Here is a 26,444-nt window from a genome sequence, read left to right as displayed (position 1 = left end):
CCCTCCCAGCTGTCATTCTGCACATGATTATTTTGTGAAGTACTGAACTTGGTTTGCTTGTTGTTCTTTCTCCAAAGTTATAATTCTGGGCTTCTTCAAGTGAAGTTAAGATGGTGTGCAAATTAATGAGCTGGCCAAAAAGTTCATTCAGGTTTTTCCATAAGATGTTACAAAAAAATCCAAACGAACTTTTTGACCAACCCAATATTAACAGAGGAAAGTGCTCTGTGTTTACTCCATTTTCTTAAAAGGATAACTATCGCCATAATTGAAAGTAAGACAGAAGTCAAAAGTAAGTAAAATAAGGGCGCAGCTTTATTTCACTACAAGGCAGTAAGTACACTGTCATATCAAAAGTTCAGTGCCGGCCATCTTGCACCAAATGTTCTTAAGGCAGCAACTGGCTGTCGACACCAGCTGCACACACAGGTTCTCTGTGGCAGTTCTAAGACCATACACTTAGAGACCACGGGGAATGCTGATTAAACACATAACCCCTGAATTAAAGAACAGTCAGGCTGAACTCAAAACAAAACATAGGACGTCAACAACACAGATCTCCCAAGAAAGAAGTGCAATTGCATGCTCTTATAAACCAACAATAACAAAAAAACAAACAACCACAAATGCAAAATCTCCCAAACAAGTTTTCCAATGTATTACAAAAGGAAAAAAGTATATATATATATAAAAAATTAAAAAGTTTGAAATACTAGTGCATAGTCAATTACCTAACACCAAGTTTCTTTTCTCTCCTTCCCAAGCTCTACTGCCCCTCTGATACTAGCAGCATGTCTACAGGCTAAGACCATAGCAGCAAAACACATTTTTTTTCATTTGGCATGTACAAAATTAAATTACTGAATAAAAATATAATTTTTTATAAAACTATTTCATACAGTAATAATTTTTAAAGCAAGCTAACAAGAAAACCCTCATAAAATGGTTTAGTACAGTAAATGTACCTCCAATGTTATTAACCATAAATGAGCATTTACAACATTGATTACTTATTCCATGGTGTTAAGCCAACATTTATAGTAATGCATTGTGTTTAGTGATTGAGAAAAGTGAAATATTGGAGTACCTTTTTTTGTGTAAAATTTCAAAAACTCCATCACAGAAAAAAATACTAGTCTGTTGGATCCTCTTAAAATACAGATAAATCATCTTATGTTTTTTTTTAAAAACTCTGCATTAAGATACTAACAACTGACTACAATTCATGACCTAATAATTTAGGTAAGACTGTTATTAATTTTTTAAAAAAAAATCCGTTTAGTTGTGTGAAATCTGATATGATTTCACACAACTAAATGCACTTGGTGCTGCTCTCAACTGTTGTACCACAACAAAAATAGGCTCTTCTCCCATTCATGAAAAGTTTCATGTAGAGGAATGCTATATCCCAAATCAACTTGAAGTGTTCTGAAAACCATAATGCTTGTCTGCAAACGTCTCACATGACCAGAGTCCGGGTTGAGAAGGCGTTCACATATTTACGAGCCTGACCAGCAGCTGTCATCTGATCGTCTGTCTTCCCACAGGATGCAGCTTCCCAGGCACCGCTACAAGGCTAATGGGGAGAGAGAGAGGGCAAGGGCAAGGTCAGACTGGGAAGCTCACACTTTAGCCCACAAATGCATTCCCAATCCCAGCAGGGCCAGCAGAAAAAAATGTTGACCTCCAGATAGCGAGTAGTAGACACCGGGGAGCCTTTGTCGGATAAGATCTTCACTCTGACAACCAGGAAGCCAGCATTCTTAAGTGATATTAATTATCAGAAATTGTTTATCGTGAAGCGAGAAAACCCACTCCAAACAGTATGACAAGATACAGCTGTATCTTCATACTTGAAGTGCCCTTTGTCTATTAGGAGATTTTACAGAGTTGGAAATAGGAATGAGTCTCATCCCCCAGATACTTAAGGTGAGCTGTGGGCATTTACTCATTAAGCAAACTGGTGAGTGCTTAAGTCAGCCGGCACAGAAGAAGCTCCTGTAGGTGCTGGAACGGATCAACACCTACTAAACATAGTATATATTTTTAATCAATTAAATTGATTAAAGTTAACTTTAGTTATGAAAATTTAACTTTATCAATTAAAAACCAATTAATTAAGAAATATCTGTTTACCAGGATAGCTTACTTTTTAAAGATACATTGGAAGATACAGGATGGAATTAACACCTCATGGGCAGCATCCAGATCATTCACACACATGATCTCATTTACACAGCACAACCACCCTGGCTGGGAGGTTCATTCTCTCTTTAATTGGGTAGGAAATGGAGACTCAGAAAGTAGAGATAATTTGCCCAAGGCCACTCTATAGGTACGTGGTGGGGTGGTTTTGAACCTGTGTCTGTCTTCTGCCCAGCCCCAGCTCCTGCCTTCCCTCCATGTTGCTTCAGACCAAAATATGTACTATTTGTGCCCTACTTAGTTCCCAAAAGGATTTAAGATGCTTACAAAATAAATATAAGTTAACAGGGTTTAAAAAGTGGACAAGGCAGGGTCACAGAGAAATGTGGAAAAAACAAATAATATGAAGATGAGGTGAGATTTGTTTTCAAAACACTTGCCATGAACTATAATGCACCAGCAAGATGTAAACTTCAAACTTGGCTCTGAGCTCTCTAGAAGTCAATGCAAAGGGGGAAACAGGAACACAAGCAGATATGATTTGCTGTCTGTAAGCTCAAAGCTAAATCAGTAGTTTAGAAAAAGCACAACTATTCCTAGTGTTGATATCTAAGAGGCATGTTTTTCATGGACAAAAGAAGGATAAGGAAAGAAAGTCCTCTGCTCTTGAGAGCCTCAAGTGTCCTTTAGGAGACAAAATGAACATGTGTGAAATCCGTGGAGTGATGGCAGGCAGACGAAAGGTTTGTGGTGCCACGGCCAGAGGAAGAAGAGACAGGACACCGAGCAACAGCCAGGGCAATGCTCTAGGCAAAGGGCATGAATAGGCAGGGAGTCGACAGACAGGTGGTAAAGAGGGCAACCCAGGTGGAGGAATAGCATGAAAGAGTCAGGAAGCTGCAGTTTGTACACTGCTTGTGGGAGGGACTGGGAGACAGAGAGGAAGAGATACAGTAGATGAAATGACAGCATTTAACACGTGCTTATTATGCACCCTTCACGCTTCTAAGTATTTTACATGTATCATTTCATTTAATTCTCACACAAAATACCCCTGGCACAGGTATGGCTCATTACACCTGTCTTACAGAGCGGGCAATTTTAAAGGAAGAGAGAACTTAGGCAACATCCATAAAGTCACCCAGCTAAGAAGTGATGAAGTAGAAATGTAAATCTAGGCACTAATGAGTATTAGCTGCTGCTTCCATTAGAGTTCTTATTGGTGGGAAATTGTGGGGTCCGGTCAGCAGGGCCTTGGAATGCAGGAAGAAGTGCTTAGATGAGGTGTCAAAGTCATCAGACTTTGTAGCAAAGAGGTAAGATAATTCCCAACGAACCTGGTATTGGTATGGTGAAGGGGCTTCCTTGCCTAGGGTCTGGAACAAAGTTTCAATGACATAAGGTTTTCAGTGCCAAGTTTAACTTGTAAACTTTCACAGGACACAAACTAGATTTCCCAGTTTCTGCCCAGTCTGTCACACCATCTCACTGCCAACGTAAAGGCACCATCTTAACACGTTTACTCTCAAGGCTCACAGGCTCAATACATAACTTGAAATACTACAATAGGCAAGATTGATTATCATAATATTTTCCTGGAATTGCAAACTACAGAAATGATAGGACAAAGATGACAAGCATTCTGACCTGACCTCTGCCACTGAGTCACATTTAGTGTTTTCCTAAATAAAATCACCAGGGTAGTTTAGTTTAAGCATTCTTTGATATAGTTCTGAATAAACGATGCTTCTCTAGGTTTAAGGAGTGGATTAAATATACATATTTCTCTGGTGTGTATCTGTCCTTCCAAATCCCATATTTTAGTTTGATTGCTTATATGTTGTTACTAACATTTTTCAGTACAGCACTGAAACACCAAATTGACACAAGAAACCCAATTAACAAAATAGAATTTAATGTTATCATTGTAATTATTGAGCTTGTGTTTGTAGTGACACATATATAACATATACGACAATGACATATAATAGTGACATATAATAACAATGTGATACAATAACATATGACAGTGTGATGTGTAATGACAATATGACATAAAATAACTACCATTTGAGAGTGAGTAAAGATGATGGCTGTCCACCATGAGTACCATACAGGGCTTAAGATCAACGATGTGCACAGAACAAAGTGCACGGATCTTAAAAGCAAGTGACTAAAGAAGATGCAAAACGAAATACCTTAATATACTAATTTCTTATATATGTGTAAACATAAAATAACATAAAGGTACACACAAAACCCAAAAATACATATATTGAAAGAATACGTACAAACAAATGAAGCTGGGGGGAGAATGAAAGTGAAAATGGAGATAAAAGTGGGAGATAAAAGGAACAAGGAAGAAAGAATTGTTTCTGTTTTTCTGTGGTTAAGAATTTTTCTACTTAGCTGTACTGTAATTAATATAGAATTAACTTTCTATATTAAACGAAGTATCGTACAATACTATATTAAAATAGTTTTATGCTTGCTTTTACAATGCTTCTTGGTAAAAGTCAGGTTCTGATCCTTGACGTCATTGTACTTAATTCGGAATTTTCAATGTCTGTTCAAGAGAATCTAACACAGTTATCAGCTTAGTATATTTTCAACTTGGACTTTGACTGTGTTCTTGTTGGATCTCCCAGATGGCTCATCACTTTATTCATGTTTGGCTCTTCCTCCAGGACCAGATATTTAAAACAAGGTCAGTATAAAGACGGTACCATGTATTTTTAATTAGTATTTTGAAAGACACTTTTCAAAGTGAAATTTATGAAGAAATAAATCAAATTGACCGACCTATCCAAATTTCAGAAAGCAGAGCATTTTAGGGGCACCTAAGCCCTGAAGCTCGCCGAGGGAGCTGAGGGAGGGCAAGACGACTTGGAATACCTGAACCTCCCCGTGTAGCCAAACACCAGGACACAGTAGCCACTATGTGCAAGAACCATTGATGCAGAACAAAAATGCAAACGTGGGTGGGCAGATTCTTTTCCACACTGTTGGAGTACAAAGCAAGCACTTCTTACAACCATGAATGGCAAAACTGGTCAGAGCAGACACATACCTACTTCGTGAAGGTAAAGGAAGAGCAGAGGTCGAGTACTCGAGTAAGAAAAGAAATGCTGAGGTCCACCAGGCAAAAGGGCAGCTGCCTCCTCTCTTGCTATTGCTTCAAGGTAAGGAGCTCCTTCCTTACCGTGAAGTCCGGGGCCCTAGGCCAACTTTTGGAGCCAACGGAATAGTTTTGACAGAGGATTAAATGCCTTTGTGCTAGAAGGATGTTTTTTAATGCTGTCATATAGATCCTTGTGCATCCTTACTCCCTCTCCTTCAATGTTAGTTTCATTTACACTAAAGAATTAGTAAGAATTACAGATTCCTGCACATGAATTCTTGTTAAACGACTAACCCATGATGCTATTGCAGACATGTCACTCTACCCTAATTCATTTCAACATTAATAATCCTACCACACATCCTCCTCCCCTTGCCTGAGAGTCATCTTACTTATCCCATAATGTATCATTAATTGCCTCTGGGTAGAAGTGAACTGTAAACAGACTGTCAGAGCTCTAACTGGGATATCCTGCTGAAGCACTTTGAATAAATACTCAGATCCTTTGTAGAAAACAGAAGAAATAAAACGAGACAAGACCATGTCCACAGGTGGTTTTCTGTCAGAATTCGATTATCTTCACAGGTTCACTTAGAATATGAATGGTTTTTTCATCATGCTGAACAAGAACCACCATTGTCGTTATGTTCAGAGAGCAGCTTCACACAATAGCTGCTGATGTCAACAGCCTTGGCAGGGTAAGTGCTTTACAATTCACAGACTTCATAAGAAACTTGCATAAGTCATAAAAAATGATTTTGTTAAACCAAAGCAGCTTATGAGATGGTATTACGTTTTCCTGTTTCATGTTTTAAAATAATTAGCAGATATAAACGGTGTCCAAAAGACTAAGAATTATTTGATTTTTCCATTTAACCTATCTGAAGAAAAGACTTACCCTGGACTAAAATTCTAAGTCAGAATTCCTTCCCAATGGGGAATCTTTTAAAATGTATTAGTTATAAGAGATAATGTTGAAATCTTTAGCTGTATCTTGAAAGTCAAAAAAAAAACCTGATTTAAAGTGTGGCTAAAATGGTTATCAAGCTTTTCCCACATACAAATGCTCCCCCATGTCTGCACAAAACAATTAAATGCTCCCAACTTCAGAGTTGCTAACTTTCATAGAAAAGAGCCCTAAAAGTTAGCGGATCAAAGGTCCAGGTGGTGACGGGGAGGGGGGGGTGCCCTATCCCCCAGTGCCTCCACATCCCACCCAGGTCTGAGTTAACAATTGCTAAATTTGGAGTTTGTCCCCAGTGTCTCTAGGGTTCTTTCCATCTTACATGTTGATAGACTTCCCAACAGTTTTAATTGCTTAGCCTCAGGTGTCACAATTTTTTGGAAGAATAGCTCTTTCTTTAGCCACATATTGGTTTTAAACTATTAAGACAAGTGCCAAATGGCTCTAAAGCAATTCTATCTTTGTTAGCCCAAGGAAGATTCAATATTTCACAGGGTTTACCAAACCCAACCAACCAACCAAAAAAAAAAAAAAAACAACAAAAAAAAAACCCAGGTCTTGTACTCTCTGGGGCAGAGCACTCTGAATTTGAGCTTAACATCCCTTCCCCACTCGTTTAACCTTTCTCAGTTCACCCCCGAAACTGTACATGCCAAACTTGCTTATTTTATAAGATATATTGAAGGGCAGGTCCCTGGAATATTACTGACAGCTATGTGAAATATTGCCAAAGCAAGTGGGAAAAAGTGACCCAAGGGAGAACCAAATGGATACAGAGGTATCCAGGGGAGCAGGTCAACAACAGCACACTAACACTAAGAAATGCCTGGAAAGATCTATGTCACATGGAGACGGACTGTTTCTATGTCTGTTGACATGCCAACCCAAGCAGCAGAAAAATAGAGAAGACCAGTAAATCAGTTGTTTCATCTCCGTAACACCAAAGAGATCTGACTACCTTTATTTCAGGAATCAGTTGAATCAGCAATCTTTTTTGGTAACCCACTGACATAGTTCTACCAGAGTGGAACAAGGAATGAGAAAGAACATGTGAGAGGAAATAATACACCACAGTGCAAATGGACCTGGCTGTTAGTGAGGCTTCCTTGCCTGTCCTTCTAAGGACAGGGACTGTACACACCCTTCGCCTAAAAATAGGCACCACCAACGTACATTGGGAAGTGTGCTGCCATTTTGAAAGTAATATTATATCCATTTGATCTTCATGGTAACCTTGTATGATGAATGGAGGAAATACTATAGTCCCCAATTTATAGATGAGAGCATTTTCATCTGAAGAAATTAATAAATTAAAAATGAAATTAGAAATTGGTGAAGTCTAGACTAGAACCCAGGTGGCCTGTTGCCTGCATGCTAGCTTATTACACTCCTTAGCCCTGCCGATCATGCTTTTTTCATTTTTTGAAAATTCATAAACAATTCATATAAAGATAGGAGCAATCCAAAGCACATGGAACTAAAAAAGTGAGCTTCAACTGCCTGCAATAATAGTGTAAGATTCTTTGATGCTGTGTAAATATCTTTCAGTATTAATGGCTTGAGAAATTTACTTAAATTAAACTCACTGTTTTAAAAAAGTAAGGCTGGGACAAGCCAAGTCAGGAAATTTAAATTTAAGGCTGTCATTCTGTGGTTACAAAAAAGAGGAAAGTGAGTGAGTAAAAAGCATATGAACACATCTTTCACATTTGGGTTTTAAACAGGAATAAAAGGAAATTATAATTTAAGAGAAAAATACAGAAGTTCAGAGGCTTATAACTTAAGTACAGTTTCAGATCTACCAATGAAAATGTCTACCTTAGGAAACATTTATTGGCATAATGTATTTATTTTAAAATGTAAAGCAAATTGAAAGCACATTGAGAAAAACAGGCATGTTCTTTTCTCCTTGCTGAGGGAGGGTGTGTGTGTGTGTGTGTGTGTGTGTGTGTGTGTGTGTGTGTCTGCCTTGGGCTCTTTCAGGGTAACTTTTGAACAGAAGAATCCAGTAGCATTCCACAGTGAATCTGCCTTTTCTGCTCTAAACTGCAAGCTTTCTAGGTTGAATGTCTATTTCCTCATTTGTGATCATTTTATAAGCTTCTAGACTCCATTCTCTACCACCATACAACTTAGGGAAAACAGCACAATGGTCCGAAAATCTCACATATTCTGAGCTCCATAAAAAACACAAATATCAAAAATGTCTCAGAACATTTTTATTACGAGTCCCTGTTTGTTTTTATAATTAAAGTTAAGGAAACTAAGAAAAAAAAAGAAGAAATCCAACTATTACACTATTATGCAGCTGCTGCACATTCCTTTCAAAAAAAGATCAAGCATAAATAATTTCAAAAACAAATATAACGTGCATAATGGCTTATAATAGCCTCTAAACATTACAGCTTATGGACTAGGGGATATATGGAAAGCTCTGTTATTAAAATTCTTTGCTTCTGAATGACAACCCACATAACAAATGGGCATACTCTGCACCCTGAGTTTGGTCTCTACATACCATTTCCCACTAAAAGCATCACAGCACCTTGGGGGAAATGGCTGGTTCCAAGAAGAGAAGAAGGAAATGTAGCTGTTACCTGTATTCATGTATGTATAAGCACGTGCATTTATATGTGCATTAGAAGCTGAACTATAAAGGCCCAATATTTGGGGCCTCAAAACAATAACTGCTCTGTCTAAAGTGTTATGCTTATAATTAAGCCAGGGATCAAAACTGCACAGTTAGTGTAGTCTTCAATAAACTTTTCTTTACCTAAGTAAATTTATTTAGTCAATTAGATGGATAGACAATCAATTGCACTATACAAGTGACAAACATTTTACATTTTAGAAGTATCAGAATTTTAAAATATTTTAGGAGTTATATTTAGTTGTTTTAATTAAATGCACTCTAACAAAAATGTCTAGATTGTTTGGTTAAAATTGCATTTAACATTTGATTTATTTTAAGTACAAATGACAAAACTTCTAGGTTTTATAAAGTACTCAAGTCGAATAGCCAGATCATTTAACAAATGCCACACTCACAATATGTTCAACAATACTGTGCATGAGAAATCTGCCTAATTAGGTCAAATCGAATTATCAACGGAAATATATCATAACGCTAATAGTTTTAATAAAAAAATTACCAAATTAAAAAACTACATAGGTACTTCCTAGGCGGTGCAGTGGTTAAGAATCTGCCTGCCAATGTAGGGGACACAGGTTCGATCCCTGCTCCAGGAAGATCCCATAGGCTGCAGAGTAACAAAGCCCATGTACTACAACTATTGAGCCTGTGCTCTAGAGCCCTTGAGCTACAACTACTGAGCCCGTGTGCTGCAACTACTGAAGCCCACGTGCCTAGAGCCCATGTTCTGCAACAAGAGAAGCCACTGCAATGCCTGTGCACCACAATGAAGAGTAGCCTCTGCTCGCCTCAACTACAGAAAGCTCATGTGCAGCAATGAAGACCCAATGCAGCCACTACATAAATACATACATACATAAATTTATAAAAAAATAAAAAAAAACACTACATAAATATTGCTGAATCAGGGTTATATGAAATATAGGCAATATATGCTTAAATATTTAGAATCACCTGATGCATTTTCTTGATATTTATCACAAAAGTTTGAAAAATTTTAGAAATCACATGTTGCTATGGTATTAGAAGCTGGGTTTCCATGACACAAAGCGAAGGAGATCCTTGGTGCATACCATTCACTCGTTCATTCTTAAAATGAATTAGTTGTCTATTATAGCAGGTTATTAAAATATATTTGAGTGGTATAAATCAGTAAAATCATGTCGTGTAGACAGAAGCATTGTCTCCAAAATCAACTTATAGGTCTCAATTACGTAGTTTAATGGAGCCGACAAATGTTACCTTCACCATGTGATGTATGTAGGTGGCTTAATCTCAATATACAGTGTTAGCATGTGTAGTGTCAAATACGACTCACTGATATGCTAGAAAATATCGATTAAAAAATTAGAGCTACTACTTAATATTAAGTTTCAAAGATAAGTCATATTTCCATCAAATAAAATATAAATATGCTGATAATTAATTTTCATATTGATTATTTTTTTAATTCAGTAGCATTAAAAATCTTCAAGGTAAAAGTTAGGTGACTTTTTTTTATAAAACTGACATTCTTGCCAAATTTTACATAATATATATTTTATATCTGTACCATGTTTGGCTGGGTATATTTTATATCTGCACAAAGGTTTAGATTTAGGTTTTGTTGAACACTAATTGGTTAGGCCAAAAGCTTTAGGATTTGGTTTTTGGGAAAGAACCAGGGGTTTTCAACTTACAAAATGGTTAACTGTCCCTAAATATATTTACATATTGCACTTTGCCACTTAGAATGCTCTTTTTTCTATATTACTATAAATATAGGTCAGATCCTAGCCTAGGTTACAAAATATACATAAAACTTAACCTAGCTTAGTTAATGCACTAATAGCACTAGTTGAATTCCATGCTTTGGAAACCTGGGACCAAAAAATTCAGGGAGGAAGAAGGAAAGAGAAAAAACAAAAAAGGACTTTCATTCTGGATCTAGGATCAGCTCTAGGTAAAATTCTGAAGTGGCTGACCTTTGCCTTGACATCCTTCTAACCCCCTTTCCATGTCCTGCTTATGCGGAGTTTGTTCTTTTCCTCACATGCCTACCCAGGCCTGATGGACTCAGGAAGGACTCCAGATTCCCCGCAAGGACTGACTTTCCCTAACTCACACTGCAGTCAACAGTCACCTTTCATCAAAGCAGCTGGATGAGATAGAGGCCACAAGGAGAGCAATCTGATGGAATTAAGACACAAAGTGTGCCTACAGCCCTTTCAGCTGTATTTGTATTTCTTAAAAATAATGCTAAACATCACAAATGCTTTAAAGGAGGGAGTTTAAAGATTCTCATAATTTTGGAGAGAGAAGGCCTACTGCAGTGACAGGAAAGCCCTTCCAGGAACAGGACACTCTTTCAAATCACACAGACTAAAGTGCCTTTCCGTCACAGGACAAGCGTGACTTTCCACTTCCGAATCCAGGTCCTCTACATGCTCCAGGGTTTATGGCTTTTCCCTCAGTGTAGCATAGGGGGATGGAGGGGAGGGCTCTGCAGGTGGCTTGGTACTGGGCTATTTAATGTTGGGAACTGCTTTAAATAATTTAAAGGAACAAATTTGCATTCTTATTTACATTTGGCTCGGGATTAATTTGGAATTTGTTGTATTTCATCAACATACACCTCCTTCAGAAAAAGGGAAATCTCTTTTGATATTAAAACCCGAGAGCAGATGTTCAACTACAGATTAGCCACATAATACTGACAGCTGACTTTTCTCATTCTGATAGTCAAATATGTTGTAATTCTTTTCTAGCTATCTAATTTCAGACTTCATCAAAAATCTAAACAGGGTCTAAGTTTTGATGGCTTAGTGAGGGAGCAGAAAAAATAAAAATTTTAAAACTTAAACTATACCAATTTTCTATAAAACCTTTAAAAAGCAGAAGGAGATATTGACACATGTAATTAACAATTTCAGTGTCAGTCTCCATAAGAAATATTTCACTTCATCATGCATTGGGAGCCTGCTCTAATAAAAAATTTCCAGCAAGTCTCATATGAGTGGCAACAAGGAATTTCAGGAGTTTTTCAGACATGGGAGTTGTTTAAAAGTATCACTCCTCTTTGTCTAAAATTTAAAAAAAATCAAAACAACAAGAAACAGTTTTTTAGTGAATGACTTTTAAGATACCAATGTTGAAATAACAACTATCTGCAAGGGGGACTTCCCTGGTGGCGCAGTTGTTAAGAATCCGCCTGCCAGGGCAGGGGACGTGGGTTTGATCCCTAGTCTGGGAAGATCCCACATGCTGCAGAGCAACTAAGCCTGTGAGCCACAACTATGGAGCCCGCATGCCACAATCACTGAAGCCCATGCCCCTAGAGCCCATGCTCTGCAACAAGAGAAGTCACAGCAATGAAAAGCCACAATGAAGAGCAGCTCCCACTCGCTGCAACTAGAGAAAGCCCGCGCACAGTAAGGATGACCCAACACAGCCAATAAATAAATAAATAAATTTAGACCCAAAAAAATTACCTGCAAGGGACTCACCAGGGACCTGTTTTTAGGTACTGTAAATGCTTTGAGAACATTGTCTTCATCTTCTGATACTGGTGTCATTAAAACAGAACTTGTAAGAATATTCTAAAGGGAAAGAGAATAATATGAAATTTAAAAGAGGTTGGATAATAGCAGAGCTGACAGAATTCTAACACTTTAGACAGTAGATTACTATAAGTTGACCCACATTAGCAGGAAAAAAATGCAGGTATCAGCCAGAAATTCTCTTCCCAATGAGCTAAACAGAGAACCCAACTATGTACTAACCCTAATCCCACTGCGGCAAACTTCACTAAAACAAAAAGTTTCGGGGTTCCACACAGTTCTAGGCATGAGGCAGGCACTCAAAAAACATCTGCTAAATGAATGAATAAATTTGAGCTTTTAAAAACTTACTAAACTCTGGTGAGAGAAATGTTTATTTCATATATTGGTAAAGAAATATTTTTGAATTACAGATTAATGGCAGTATAGCATAATGGTGGAAAGTATGGATTTTAGAACTAGACTAAAGTTCTAACCCAGAACCACCACTTCTAAGCTATACAATCTTGAGCAAGTGACTAAGCCTCCCTGTGCCTCAGCTTCCCCACTGGCCGAATGGAAGGGATAATGGTAAGCAAACCTGTAGGGTGCTTGTGTGGATTCGACGAGTTCATGCGTCTAAAGCTCTTAGAGTATTACTCACCACTTAGCACACACTGAATAAATATTAGCAATTGCTATTAGCTCTGATTCTTTATAAGAGAAAAGGGCAACCATTCACAAATTACAAATTTTAAAATTGATGGTTAACTAAGGGCAAAACAAAACAAAACTACCAAGCTATGAAAAGACACAGAAGAAATTTAAGAGCACATTACTAAGTGAAAGAAGCTAGTTGGAAAAAGCTACACACTATGATTCCAACTATATAATATTCTGGAAGAGGCAAAGCTAGAGACAGTAAAAAGATCAGTCGTTGCCAGAAGTTGGAGGGATGAACAGGCAGAACACAGAGGACTATCAGGGCAGTGAAACTACTCTGCACGATACCATAATGGCAGATAAATGTCAGTAGAAGTTTGTCCAAATCCATAGAACGTATAACACCAGGAGTGAACCCTAATGTAAACTGTGGGCTTAGGGCGATGATGTACCACTGTAGCTTACCAACTGTAACAAATATTCCCTTCTGGTGGGGGATGTTGATAATGGGGAGGCTGTTCTTATGGGAGGGCAGGGGATGTATGGGAAAATATCTGTACCTTTTGCTCAACTTTGCTGTTAACCTAAGACTGCTCTGAAAAATAAAGTCTATGAAAAAAAATGGCGGTAACCAATGCAATGCAATATTGGGTACAATAATGGGCATTTACTATAGACACTAGGATTAACACTATGCTAGATGCTATATAAAACCAAACAGGAGACAACTTAACAAGGAGGAAACACAGGTATCCTCCCCTATTCAAAAGTTCACTTCACACCATTTTGCTTTTATGAAAGTCCTAAGTTAGTACCTATAATGTTTTCACTAACTGCTAACCAAAAGAAATCTGAAGAGAATTTTTGCTTTTGTTTTGCAGCCAACTGTTATAGAGGCAGCACACACCCTGAGCAGTTAGAGTGGCACCACCAAGCTCCTTTCCAGGGCACTACACTCAGCATCTCAGCATCAAGCCCCATGGCTTTGAATTGTGTGAGCATCTGTGCTTATCTCAATTTAGTTATTTTATTCATTTTTTTTTATTGAAGTATAGTTGATTTAAAATATTATATTAGTTTCAGGTGTACAACATGGTGGGTCGATATTTTTATAGATTACACATCATACACAGTTATTATAAAATACTATCATTCCTGTGCTATAGATTACATCCCTGTGACATTTATTTTACAACTGGGAGTCTGTACCTTTTAATCTCCTTCACCTATTTCACCCCTTCCCCCACCCCTCTCCCCTCTGGCAACCACTAGTTTGTTCTCTATATCTGTGAGTCTGTTTCTATTTGTTATATTTGTTTCTTTGTTTTGTTTTTTAAATTTTACTTATTTTTTGCACCTGTTAACAAGATACATCCTAAGGTTAACTGCTTCTTTGCTTTATGTCATTTTGGTCTACTAAAAGTATCATAGGAATGCTCTACTTTCAGAGAGTAGGGGAAACCTGTACTACATTTAGAAGACAAATACATAAATTAAAAGAAAATGTAAAAATTAATATTCTGTTTTCATGGAAATGTGTCTATACATGCAGCAGATTTTTTAAGTGGCAAGGACTCTCAAATCCTAAGAAAATAAACAATAAACAAGTCTGCAGTAGAACAGACTCTATTTCCAACACATGTACAAAATCTCACTTTATATTCAACAGTAATAATCATAAGAAAATAATCATGTGAGAGAATAGTTAGAAGTATGATGCACTAAAAGAGTGCTGAAACCACAGTGGCCCCACATGCCACACACAGAATTCTGTGAGCCACCAACATCTCATAACATGGGCGTGTACTTACTGGCACATCTGCCACAGGCAATGCCTGTGTGAACAGCTGAGTGTTCAGACTCTCTCCTTCCCAGTGGTTTGAGCAGAAGAAGTTTCCTGCTTTATCAGTTGGAGATTCCACCTGAAAGCAAACAGGAAGTGCTTTGCTGTTTCTAGAGTTAGAACTTCCCATGAAACAGTTAAACTCAAGAGTAAATTTCTGTAAGATGAATAAGGTCTGGGGCTCTAATGTAAAATATGGTGCCTATAGTTGATAACACTGTATTGTATAATTGAAATTTGCTAAGAGAGTAGAACTTAAATGTTCTCACTGAAAAAAAGGTAACTATGTGAGGTGGTGGATATGTTAATTAACTCGATGGGGGAGAATCCTTTCACAAGGTACAAGTATATCAAAACATCACATTGTACACTTCAAATATCTTGTAATTTTATTTGTCAATTATATCTCAATAAAGCTGAAGAAAAAAATAAATCTCTGGCCAATCTCTCAACCACTTATCCTTATAGGAAAATAAATTCAAGAGGTACTGTATTGAACCTGTTGGAAATGCTTCCTGATACCAAGCTAAAACTTTGATATTGGCAAGTTAGATTCTCTGTCCTTTATACTATGATTAAAGATACTATTAATTTAATCAGTTTCAATTCTCCATGATGTCCAAAAATTAAATATCTATGTATCAGTCATCTATTCATCTATATATCAGTGATTTTTAAAAGTACAATACAAAGCTGCTTCCTTCTCTTTCCTTTATCCTCTCTAACATGCTTTCTGTTCAAAGAGGAAGGAAATAGAAGTGGCTCAGCTTCCCAAATGCAAGATCACATGCCTACAGCTTGGCAGTACCTTGTAACTGCATCTTATATGAAAATCTTTTATGAAAAGGTGTTGTTACCCAGTGCCCCTGCCAGACACACCAAGCTGCCCACAAGGGACAAAAACAGCAGGGTTGTTCCTTCCAAAGGATCTCATGTTTACCTCTTGTTTGATCTTCTTCAGTAAAGGTGGTCCATTTTCTTGAAACTCAGCAACAATTCCAGATTCATCAGATTCCTGTTTAATCACATCCTGCAGGTCTTCTACTAGATGAGATGGTGTCTGAGGCTGAAGGCAAGATTGGGTACATTTGCATCAGGAGAAAATTTCTGTCTGTGCTAATAAACCAACTAAACCCAAGAACTTTGTGAGAACTTACTAGCATCTTCAGGGGACCGTATTTAATTTCTTGAGCTGCGAGTGCGTGTTTGAATGGAGTAGGAGTTCTCGGAGAGCTTTCTAGGATTGACCTTTTGATAGCTGGAGTTCTGAAACTTTAAAAAGTTTGGCTGGTTCAATATAAAGGAACATATGTCCCTTACATTTCTCTACCTATTAAATTTAATATTTTTCTACTGAATACAATAAACTAATTGATATGGAATAGGGTATGCTGATGAATCATATATGTATTGTTAAGGAAAAGATAATATGTACATCACATATTTCAAAATATCATACCCCAAAACTAAGAGCATTACAATATTTCTCATGTTTCTTTAACCATTCTGAAAACATATGTAGTGCCCCTAAGTCTCTATAATGACCATAAGTATTGTGAAGATCTGATGTCATTTACAAATCAATTTTATCTATGCATTATCTTTTCTCTACCCGCAACAGAAAACATGTGTTAACCTTATAAAGCATAATTTTGTATTGGAAATAATAAAATTGCATTTTTAAAAGGTTTCTTAAAATTCATATTGATGTTCTCTGTCATTTCTTTGAATTGATTAAACCTTTATTGAATATAAATGACTACTTAATCACTTCTTGGCTTCTAATCATATAATTTTCCTGGGGATGGCAAAAGAGGTCCTGTCTATAGATAAATTTCAAAAAGAAAAAATGAGATTAAAAAAGTAGGAACTAAAAACCATACTCATTATAATTCTGAATTTTATAACCAGAGAGGAAAGGAGGCTGAAAATCTTGTTTTTGGTAAAAAGGACTTATTGAACAAACAGAAAAACTGAATGGAAAAGTTATATTAAAACTATCTCTGCATATATATAGGAAATTTTGAAATGAACTACAAAAGGTAACACTCCCACCTTCTACCTCTAGCTAGTTCTAACATGCCCAGGACAGACATATTCAATGTGGAAATACACATGATTATGTACATAAAAGTGGATCAGTAAAATTGCATACATATAAATAGATCAGACATTTGGGGACTATATTCTAGTAATTAAATACAAGTAAATAAAATAATTTTTTTCTTGAAACAAGAACTTACATAGTATTTTCCTTTTGAGTTTTCACAGTCTGGTCTCTATGAAATGGTGTTGTAACAGTCAATTTGTGACCATTGAGAGGGGTGGAAGTTAGAGAAGGCATTTCCAAGTCTAAGTTTTCGTGGTTATTGGAAGTGTTTAAGAACTAAATATGGGAAGAAAGAAAAAATACTTAAACAGTGAATCTTTACTCAGCCCAATTTGAAAATCACGTTGTTAACAAGTAGGTATGTTTTACTGACCCACTATATGAAATAATAATGATATTAACAAGCACATAGTGTTTTATTTCAATTCAGCACCCAAGATTTGGAGTATGGTTTCCAAGAAATGAAATCTAGAGTCAATGCCGAAAAACTTGCAAAATCCTAAGAAAACATTATCGATAAATGACACGTCACTAAAGAGAATGAGATGCACTTCTTATTAACGTTAAAAGTGATTTTTTGGGGGGGAAAGTAATCATTGTTTTTCTTTCATACTTTGTTTTTTCTCTTTAATGATCTGTGAACCATTATTGTATAAAGTTGACATTATGTGGAAAGTTCTTGAATGATAAGCTGTATTTCTCAGAACATTGATGTTCTGAGAAAGTAATAGGTGTTCCTCAAATGGTTCCAAGGTAAAACAAATTTGGGAAACACATGTATTGTAATCTCCTCCTGGAAACTGACAATGCACATCATTATATTAAAAATTTTGAGAGGTCCTGCAGTAAAAAAACCATTTTAATTTTGCTTAATTCAGGGTTTCCCAAACTTATATACCTATATATTTAGATATTTTTCCAGAACATCATTAAAGTCTTGTGGAACTAATATACTCCAGAACAGAGTCTGGAAAATAACAAGCGAAAAATAAGATCATTTTTTATGTGGGCATATCATTTGCTCTTACTTAAAGTTGTTCTTAAAACAGACTCAACAGACATAATTGGAGAAATGTTTTAAAGTGCCAAATTATCTACTAACTTCAATTATTTTCATAATTAAGGAACACAAGTCTTTGATAAGAATAATTTCCATCTCTTAAAAAAACTATACGAAATAAGAATATTCATTGGAAAAACTGTGCTAGTAAAATATTATGGCACGACTCAGAAGAGCCAATATTGAGAAATTGAAATTAAAACATACGTTATCTTTCTTAAGCATTTGTTCCTCATTTTTTCCCAAAACTTTTTCACTTAAAGATGGATTGGAACGTTTAGATTTTCTAGTTGTAGCTCAAATGTTATCTAAACATAATTTGGTTCCCTCCTCCCCTGGGTCAGTGAATCACATAACAAGTGAACAAAGAGGCAGAAAATCTGTTAAAGGTTTTAAAGGGAGGGAAGAGATGGAAGAAGAGGAAGAAATAGAAATGTTAAACTCTAGTGTTGAAGGAAATAAAAGCACATCCCATGCAACTAACCATCTTTCGAATCACCAAAAAGTCAGAGAGAGAATTATGACAAAATCATCAGTCAGCCTACAGACAGCCTAAACTCTGGGAGGCAGTATGACTTAGCAACAGCTAGAGGCAACAACGGAACGAAATCAGTGAAGACAACAGTAATTAGTCATTTGTTCCAAAGGATTAGTTTCTAGATTATTAAGGTTCAGGTGTCTGTTGAAAATTAGTAACAGCTGTGCAGAAATTGTGCTCTACCTGCGAGGGGGAGAAGGGTAGGCTTTTGACAGGGGAACGCTTGGGAGTTGAACTGCTGACGTCAGCAAATATCAAGGAACTAGCGTGTCCAGTGGCTAAGGGGCTGGCCTGGCCCCGCTTTTTTCGAAGGATGACCCGTGGAATGGTGCTGGGCCTCGCAGGAGGGAAGGGCTTGGGCAGGTCAAGTGAACCCTCACTCAACCTGCGTTTGTTCACCCTCGTGCTAGGCTCTCCTGCAGGTCTATTCACATTGCCCTCTCTTTGCTGAAGTTGGAGGGCTTTGCCTGCGTGGTGTTGGCTAGGTGAAAAATCTGCTTCTTCAAAGAATTCAAAACTGCTGAGATCACCCCACGATGAAGCATCCTGAAACAATGTGGGAGGCGCAGAACTTTGAGACAGCGTGTGCGTGATGTGTGCCATCACCTGAAACACAGCACTGAGAAAGAGATGCTGAACGCAAAGAAAACACCTGGCCTGCTCGCTTGACTTCCTGAGAAACAGCTTCGGGATGAACAGTTGTTCTGGTGTACTGCACGGTGCGTCTCCCGTGCTGCCTCAAGGCTGGCCCTACCCAGGCACTGCAGGGACCTCCCAGGACTCTATCATTTGCATGCAGGTTCAAAGCAAAAAGAAAACCTTTTTGATGGCACATTTTGGCAATGTTCATCCTCTGCTGGGGTGGGGCGGGGAGTGGAGGGGAGGCAGTAAATGCTTTTTAACCAACTGGGAAACAAAGGAAATGAATTGAGTGTCTGCTTTTGTGATACTGAATTCAAGTTTGTTTCACCAGAGATGGTTTATCTCAGTGAACCATTTGGGACTAGTAATCAATGATCAGTGTTTTGTGGAGAAAGCCACGCACCAATCAATGAACTTATTACCACTTCAAATACATTGAAAGATTGCTTTAAACTCTGAGTGAATGTAATTCTAAATGTGCTATCCAAAAGCAAAGCACAATTCTAGGGAAACACAAAGGAGTAAACAAAGTTAAAAAAATACTTTAAAATAATCCAAATATCATTCCTATAACCCAAGCTCTAGTTATAGGTCATTAACTTTACGATTTAAAAAAATACGCATTTTGAAGGAAATGTGTGAAAAGCTATCTTTTATCTGGGTAGCCTAAGAAATCAGATATTGAAAAAACATACACACGAAAACTAAAGTCATACTTATACATTTACATCAATATATGTTAATAACATGATATTCGCCACAGGAAATGGCAACAATTTGAGAAGTGAGTTTCCTAATTCCCCTTCCAAAAACATTAACTTGCCTTAAAAATTCTACTTACAGAATCTATAAATTGAAGTGTTTCTGCAAATTCTAAGAGGTTCTTAACATTGTCCAGAATGGTGCCTTGGTGGACGATCATGCACCTGGCTGGAGAGGCGCTTTCTTCAGGTAGGGAGCCGGGATCCACAGGCAGAGATGGAGTGGAGTGGTGCTCTTCCAAACAGGAAACAGGTGCACTGTCTCCATGAGGTCTGGTGTGGTCGGCAATGGTGCTGCTGTGCCACCCAGGGTAGCTGCATGTGTGGTTCTGTGTCTAAGGAGGGGGGTGGGGGAAGAAAGAAAGAGCGGGGAGAAGAAAGGGAGAAGGAACTTAGCAATGAAGTTGCACAAGGTATCAGATGCTGTTAGAGGAAAGATAAAAGTCATTGCATCATCCAAATCTTGCGCCTAAGAAACAGTTGTCAAGATGTTTCCTTTTATCAATGCAAGACCCTGCTTTTTAATAGCAGTATAGCCTGTCATCTACAGGATGACCTTCACTGTCCTCATTTTGCTAAAACTGCAAATAGAGGGACTATGTTACAAAGTACAACTCCCACATGGAATGTCTTAAAAATCTACTTTAACGTAATTTCCAAAAGGACCATAAATGTTTGCTGCGAATTAAGAAGTGGGCTATTCTCATTCTAACCTACAAAAAGGCTGGAGGATTCAAGAGTTAGAGTTGCTTTTATCTGCATATATTCTGGTGGCTTCTATTTCTTTTTAATGCTACAGATTGCACTGATGCAGTGAAGGGCTGCCAAATCAACGTGGTTAGGAAAGCAGAAGAGCAGATTAACAGAAGTCTCCTTTCAGCATGACCACGCAACAGGAGAAATTGCAAAACATTAACTAAAGTTAAAAAGTGGTGGAACTATCATATGCACATAATCATTTTATTATTTACCCAAAAAGAAATCTACTCTTAAGAATATCTATTGGGCATCACATCTTTTATTCTCTTTGTTGGTTAATTACATATGTTACAAAGTACAAGTTTCTTTCCTAGTTTGCTGCCCAATAACTAGAAAAGGGTGTCAAAATTCAGTAATGGTCCACACAGCTTTTGCGCATGCAAACAACAGAGAGCCATTTATGTTGCTCATGGAGAGATTTAATATGTATCTTTTTTACATGTATATACTGGACATAGGTCAAATCATGTTTGAAATTATCTAGCTTAAGTAAAATAATAGAAAAAGAAAAAATCAGATGAATAGGCACCAGACGTATACACAGCTTTGTAAAAAAAAAATTGCCAATTTTCATTTTTTTCTCTGCTAATCTTTGAATTGATTACAGTCTTTCTGAAGAAAATCCTCAGTTTTTTTTTTCTTCAGAATCACAAGTGGATATTGAGTTTCTATGGCAACACAAAAGGACTACTTCCAACTTAGTCAACACACATCGTGATACCAACTGCATTTTATTACAAGCAACCTCTAGCGTTTAAACATTGTTAGTGGATACACAGAGTCTTGATTAGTGTGATATACAGAAGATAAAGGACAAGATACAGGAGAGCACTGGGGTCAAGCCGCAGCAACATCTTACCGGGAGCGCCTGCTGTCCTTTGAGTTCATTTTCAGTCGACATGAGAAGCAACTCTAACTCCTTTATTCGCTTTTCTTTCTCAGGGTCTTCATCGTTATAGTGTCTCTGAAATTAAAAGTTAAGGGAGAAAAAAAGGCAAAGGTCTGGTGGGAAGCTGTAAATACAATGGCCGTGGCCACGAGGGACCACACAGAACCCAAAGAGCCCTGGCGTGGAACCAGCGCCAGCCGAATCCGGCCACTGTGGAAATCTCTGTGAATGTTACCCCGGACATGAGGGAGGGATGTGAAACCTGAGACTGGAGGACATGCTGAGGGAGGGGTCGTTTCAACTTCTAACATCAGAGAACCAAAGAATTCTGGTGCTAATTCACTCTGGAAGTGTAGAACGCTGGCCAGAGCTCTGCCCACCTCTCCAGGGTCCCCCCCTTTTCTTTTAACTTCAGTGGATCAGGTGGAAATAAGCATTTGGATGAAAGAAATAGAGCTATGCCTTGAGCAGCTAATGAGTTTCTTTATGAAATGATCTTAAAATGGGCTTACCTGAATGGCTGCAGCAGCTGGCTGAGGGACATTGACTATATTTACATGTAACGCTACAGGATATGGGACATGACTGGAAACCTACATCAAAAAGGCAAAACAAAGACGGAGTCATTCATGGTTACACATGCTTCAGGGGACTTGGCTTCCTGAAGTTTTGCTCTAGGACTAAGGGAAAACAAACAAACAAACAAACTTTTCTGATAAAATTCACAAAGCAAAATAAATAAGTAAAACCCAACTCTAATTTGAAAATTTAGCCGAGACTTTAATAATGGTTAAAGAGCTAAAGCAACATCGTGAAAGCAATTTAAAGTGATCATTGATCCTGACAGGAAGTACTTCTTAGAGAAAAACAGAAGAAAAATATAATCTAAAATACATTCATGAGTGTATGAAAGAAATTTTGATGGCAAAAACAGATGGTACCAGCTGTTTATAAACTAAAGTATTTTTCTGTGAATTATTATGAGTTTTAGTAAAGAGCACAGCACCTCTTAGGATAATTCATTCACCTGAGACCTTTCAGGAAAGTCTGTAGTCAAATATACGGAACAGATAGGGAAGATATGTTTTGCATAGAATTTGCTTATGAGCTCTGAATTCTTGGATAAATTTCACCATTTATCATTGCTAATTTTAAGACTCAAGTTTGTTGATTTTTTCTCTTTATTCTTCTTTTCCCACCCATTATGAAAATTTCTTTCCATAACTGTAAATATCAAGAAATGAAGAAAGAATCACACCGATTCAAAGGAGGACAAAAAAATCTCAGCTGTCAGTCACAAAACTGCTCCTGACTCACAATAAGAAGGTAAACACTGACTGAATGAATAAATTAAGACATTTCAGCTAGGTCACTACCAGAATCAAACTTACAAATCATCTATTAAATTTCAGTGCTAAACTATTTCCTTTTAAAATGTAATATTACATTCACTTTTCATTGGGACAGAGAAGAGTATTAGATACAACTGCATTGTATCTAGGCCCCTATTCTTCTTCAGCAGTACCCCATTAAGTAAATTTACATTCAAAAGCTCACTTCAAATTAGATTCGAAGCAGCAAGTTAGAATCAAACAACTTGGATTCTAGTCTGTACTATCTCTGTGAGGTGTGTAACCCTGGACAAATCACTTGACATCCTCATTTCTGGATCCATATTAGGGATAACAACACCCACCCCTCTCGATCGATCGTGATCATGTTTATGAAAGCTGAGAAGCATGCACCTGCAAGGTATCATTATGACTTGGAGCTAAAATAACCACCTCACTCATTAAACTCAATTCTCAAGAATGGCTTACGTTTTGTGCTTCAGAAATGTGGTAATAGGGATAGTCATTGTTCACTGAGGGCTGGCCAGTTGGAGGGAGCTGAGCGGAAGGTGGAGCGTGGGCAAAACCCATCAAATGGCTGTTCTTCTGAAAACTTGTGGCCACGGGTGGCTGGCTGGCTTTAGAAGACTCCTGAAGATAACCTTCCTGCTCGACCTTGCGACGCATTGTAGAATTCCAGTGGTTCTTGATAGCATTATCAGTTCTGCACAGAAATATATCACATACACATTTTACGAACAAAAATTTCAATTCAGATTACAGTTAATTGACAGAAAACTGTTTCCAACAGAGACCCTTTTGGTCCACTATGAGTGTTTTTTTTCTTTTTAATTGTTTCTGTCTTCTCTGCCTCCTGAAAATCATGCTTCCACTATTAACTAATTAAAAATCCATAGGTTTCTCTAAATTACATAATCTGGAACTTAACATAGTTTTCTATAAATTCTGAAATCTTTTAGCCATTTTGTTTCCTTAATTAGGAGTATTTTCAATACAACACCCTTCATGTTTATTCGGATTGTGGTACAAGCCTCTAATACAACTTAAAGTTCTGGCTGTTCTAGAAAATTACTCCTTTGAGGGTGACTTAGCAGGGTCAGTAAATAGGCACTCAGTAAAGTTTGGTGAGCAGTAAATGATATTGCTGCCGCCTCAGTGTCTACTCTTTATCTAGAATAGCACCAGCCAGAGATTTTGAGTAAAAAAACCTCCCACGTTTTGAAGACCACCTGAAATTGTTCCACAGCCAGGCAAATGGAACCACAACCAGAGGTGAAAATGCAAAATGGGAGGAGAAGGGAAAGAGGCTATAACTCCCCAATATATTTTCAAACTGCAAAGCATTTTTACTAAAGTTTTTCAATTCTCAGGAAAACAGTTTCCCAATTCAAAAAAAAAAAAAAGCCGTTTTAAGCCTCCCCTTTACTATTTCTATGGGGGTAGGGGAATGCATGCTGAAGAAAGAGGAAGTTCAGTCGCCCCTTAAATTTTTAGAAGAATCAACAGCATATCCTTTCAGACCATATGGGAGAAAAGGCCTCCTTTTATCAACCTCTTGGATTCCCTAAGCTTTATCGTGAACCAGGAGGGAGGAAATGCTTTGGAACATCACAAGAGAACCCTGCATAGACTATGGGAGCCATGGCCTGCTTTGAAACGACCCTTTCACCATTTTTGGCTTATGAAGCTCAAGAAAAAAAATATTTGAAACATTTCCTATTTTACAATATTTTTATGTAAGATTTATAATAAATAGTATCTTCCAAGTTAAATTACACCTGTTATAAACTGTTTAAATGGGGAAAGTGGGACCAAAATGAGCTCCCATAAATATCCCTCATAAAGAGGTCATTTCCGTGCCTTGTTCGTTAAAAAGAAAGCATAACAACGACATTATTTAAAAACCTGGAAGCGGTATGGTAATTCTAGAAATACAATCTTTCTTTATTCAAAAGAAAAAAAATTAAGCCAAATGGTATAATGCAGTGAACGTGGTAACAGGAAAATGGTAGCCGAATTCCTTCTGGTCACTTAACCAGCTGTGTGAACTCAGACCAGAGACCAACTGTCTGTGACCCTTGGTTTCCTTCTACATGTTTAGAGTTTTGTAGTTTACAGAGTTCTCTGACATTCATTTTACTTGATACTAACATTGGCCCTACGAAGCAGGTTATACCCCATTTTGCCTATCGGGCAATTGAGCCTGAGGAAAGTTGGCCCAAGCTCACTGCAGGGTGGATTCTGGAAGTCCTCAACCAGAAAAACTCTAAGATCTCTTCCAGTTGTAAAAGCTATGGATCTGGTTTACCTAGTGAAACATTTACCATCGATAAAATGTAATTCACTCATCATACATTTTAAAGCAGAATGTTCAGTACCCACTCCCTCATTCTTCCCAGTCAATATATTTTTTGACATATTATTACCGTCCAGGCAGTAGCTTTGCGATTTCTGCCCATCTGTTCCCCAGTCTCTTGTGTGCCTGGTAAATAATTCTGTCTTCCTCTTCTGTCCAGGAGGTTTTCTTAACTTCTGGATTCAAGTGGTTATGCCACCTCTCCCTACATTGTTTTCCAATTCTCCCTTTTAAGTGCTTGGCAATAACAGACCAACGTTTCGGACCGTATTTCTGTACAAGCTCTATCACCTTCAGATAAACACACAAAAATAACCTATGTTTTAATGTTATGTAATGAGTCAGTGTAAGCATTCTTCATGTTACAAGATCTTTAGAAAATTTCTAAAAATCTGCTTTCATTTATGGGAAATATAGGAATGGAGTCCTCTGCTTCCTATTTGTACACTTTACCTGTTTCTTCAATTTGGGAAACATTCACAATGTTGGGGAATACTCATAATTTTGATTAACACACCAATGAAGAAAGAACTTACTCTCTGATCTTCTTCTTTGGTCCAAGGACCCTTGATGAGCTCAGGGTTTAGTACTTTCTGCCATCGGTGCTGGCACTGCACATCTGTTCGATTCTAGGCAAATAAGATAAAGTATGCACTGTCACATAGATATGATATGATAAGACTGTTGTAATATAAATCACAGAATGACAATACGCAGTAAAAACATTCAAGAACATATTTTAGGGCATATTTGGAAAGCCCATTACTTACAGCTAAGGAACATACAAAGAATATATCAAAGTTGCATCTAAAATTAGAAGCTCTGCCTCCTGAGGGAAGTAGTCCTGCCCTGTGAACTAAAGGATCACCATATTGCACACCTGGTTGTCAATTTCACTTAACCTTAACCTCAGTGTGTTGCATTTGGATGTACCCACGTGGATTAAGACTTCTTAGAGATTCCATATTGATGTTGGACTTTCAGGGAAACCCACTCTAAATGACTCAAGTTTGACTCCCATTCAAACTAAGAAATGTGCTTCAATTTAGGACCACAAGTGTTAATACTGC

At 37.5% G+C, this 26,444-nt stretch overlaps 1 protein-coding gene across 3 annotated transcripts in view; it reads right to left on the bottom strand.

The window, feature by feature from the left end:
- Positions 1-302: 302 nt before the first annotated feature.
- Positions 303-26,444, bottom strand: part of MYB (MYB proto-oncogene, transcription factor) — a 33,583-nt gene continuing 7,441 nt past the window's right edge. Inside the window, exons 4-16 of one of the 3 annotated variants that reach the window (XM_057738898.1) lie at positions 25,911-26,003; positions 25,445-25,665; positions 23,487-23,721; positions 22,179-22,259; positions 21,637-21,741; positions 20,099-20,353; positions 18,799-19,161; positions 17,151-17,293; positions 16,065-16,179; positions 15,848-15,973; positions 14,876-14,986; positions 12,354-12,461; positions 303-1,576 (exon numbers count right to left, since the gene is read on the bottom strand). In XM_057738898.1, the coding sequence (XP_057594881.1) occupies positions 1,460-1,576; positions 12,354-12,461; positions 14,876-14,986; positions 15,848-15,973; positions 16,065-16,179; positions 17,151-17,293; positions 18,799-19,161; positions 20,099-20,353; positions 21,637-21,741; positions 22,179-22,259; positions 23,487-23,721; positions 25,445-25,665; positions 25,911-26,003 (2,073 nt within the window). In that variant the 3' untranslated portion in view covers positions 303-1,459. The remainder of the gene's footprint in view (positions 1,577-12,353; positions 12,462-14,875; positions 14,987-15,847; positions 15,974-16,064; positions 16,180-17,150; positions 17,294-18,798; positions 19,162-20,098; positions 20,354-21,636; positions 21,742-22,178; positions 22,260-23,486; positions 23,722-25,444; positions 25,666-25,910; positions 26,004-26,444) is intronic. The other 2 variants (XM_057738899.1, XM_057738900.1) reach the window with 2 other exon arrangements.

Source organism: Hippopotamus amphibius, chromosome 6, assembly GCF_030028045.1.
Source record: "Hippopotamus amphibius kiboko isolate mHipAmp2 chromosome 6, mHipAmp2.hap2, whole genome shotgun sequence".
NCBI lineage: Eukaryota > Metazoa > Chordata > Mammalia > Artiodactyla > Hippopotamidae > Hippopotamus > Hippopotamus amphibius.
This window is presented reverse-complemented; position numbering and strand designations above follow the sequence as displayed.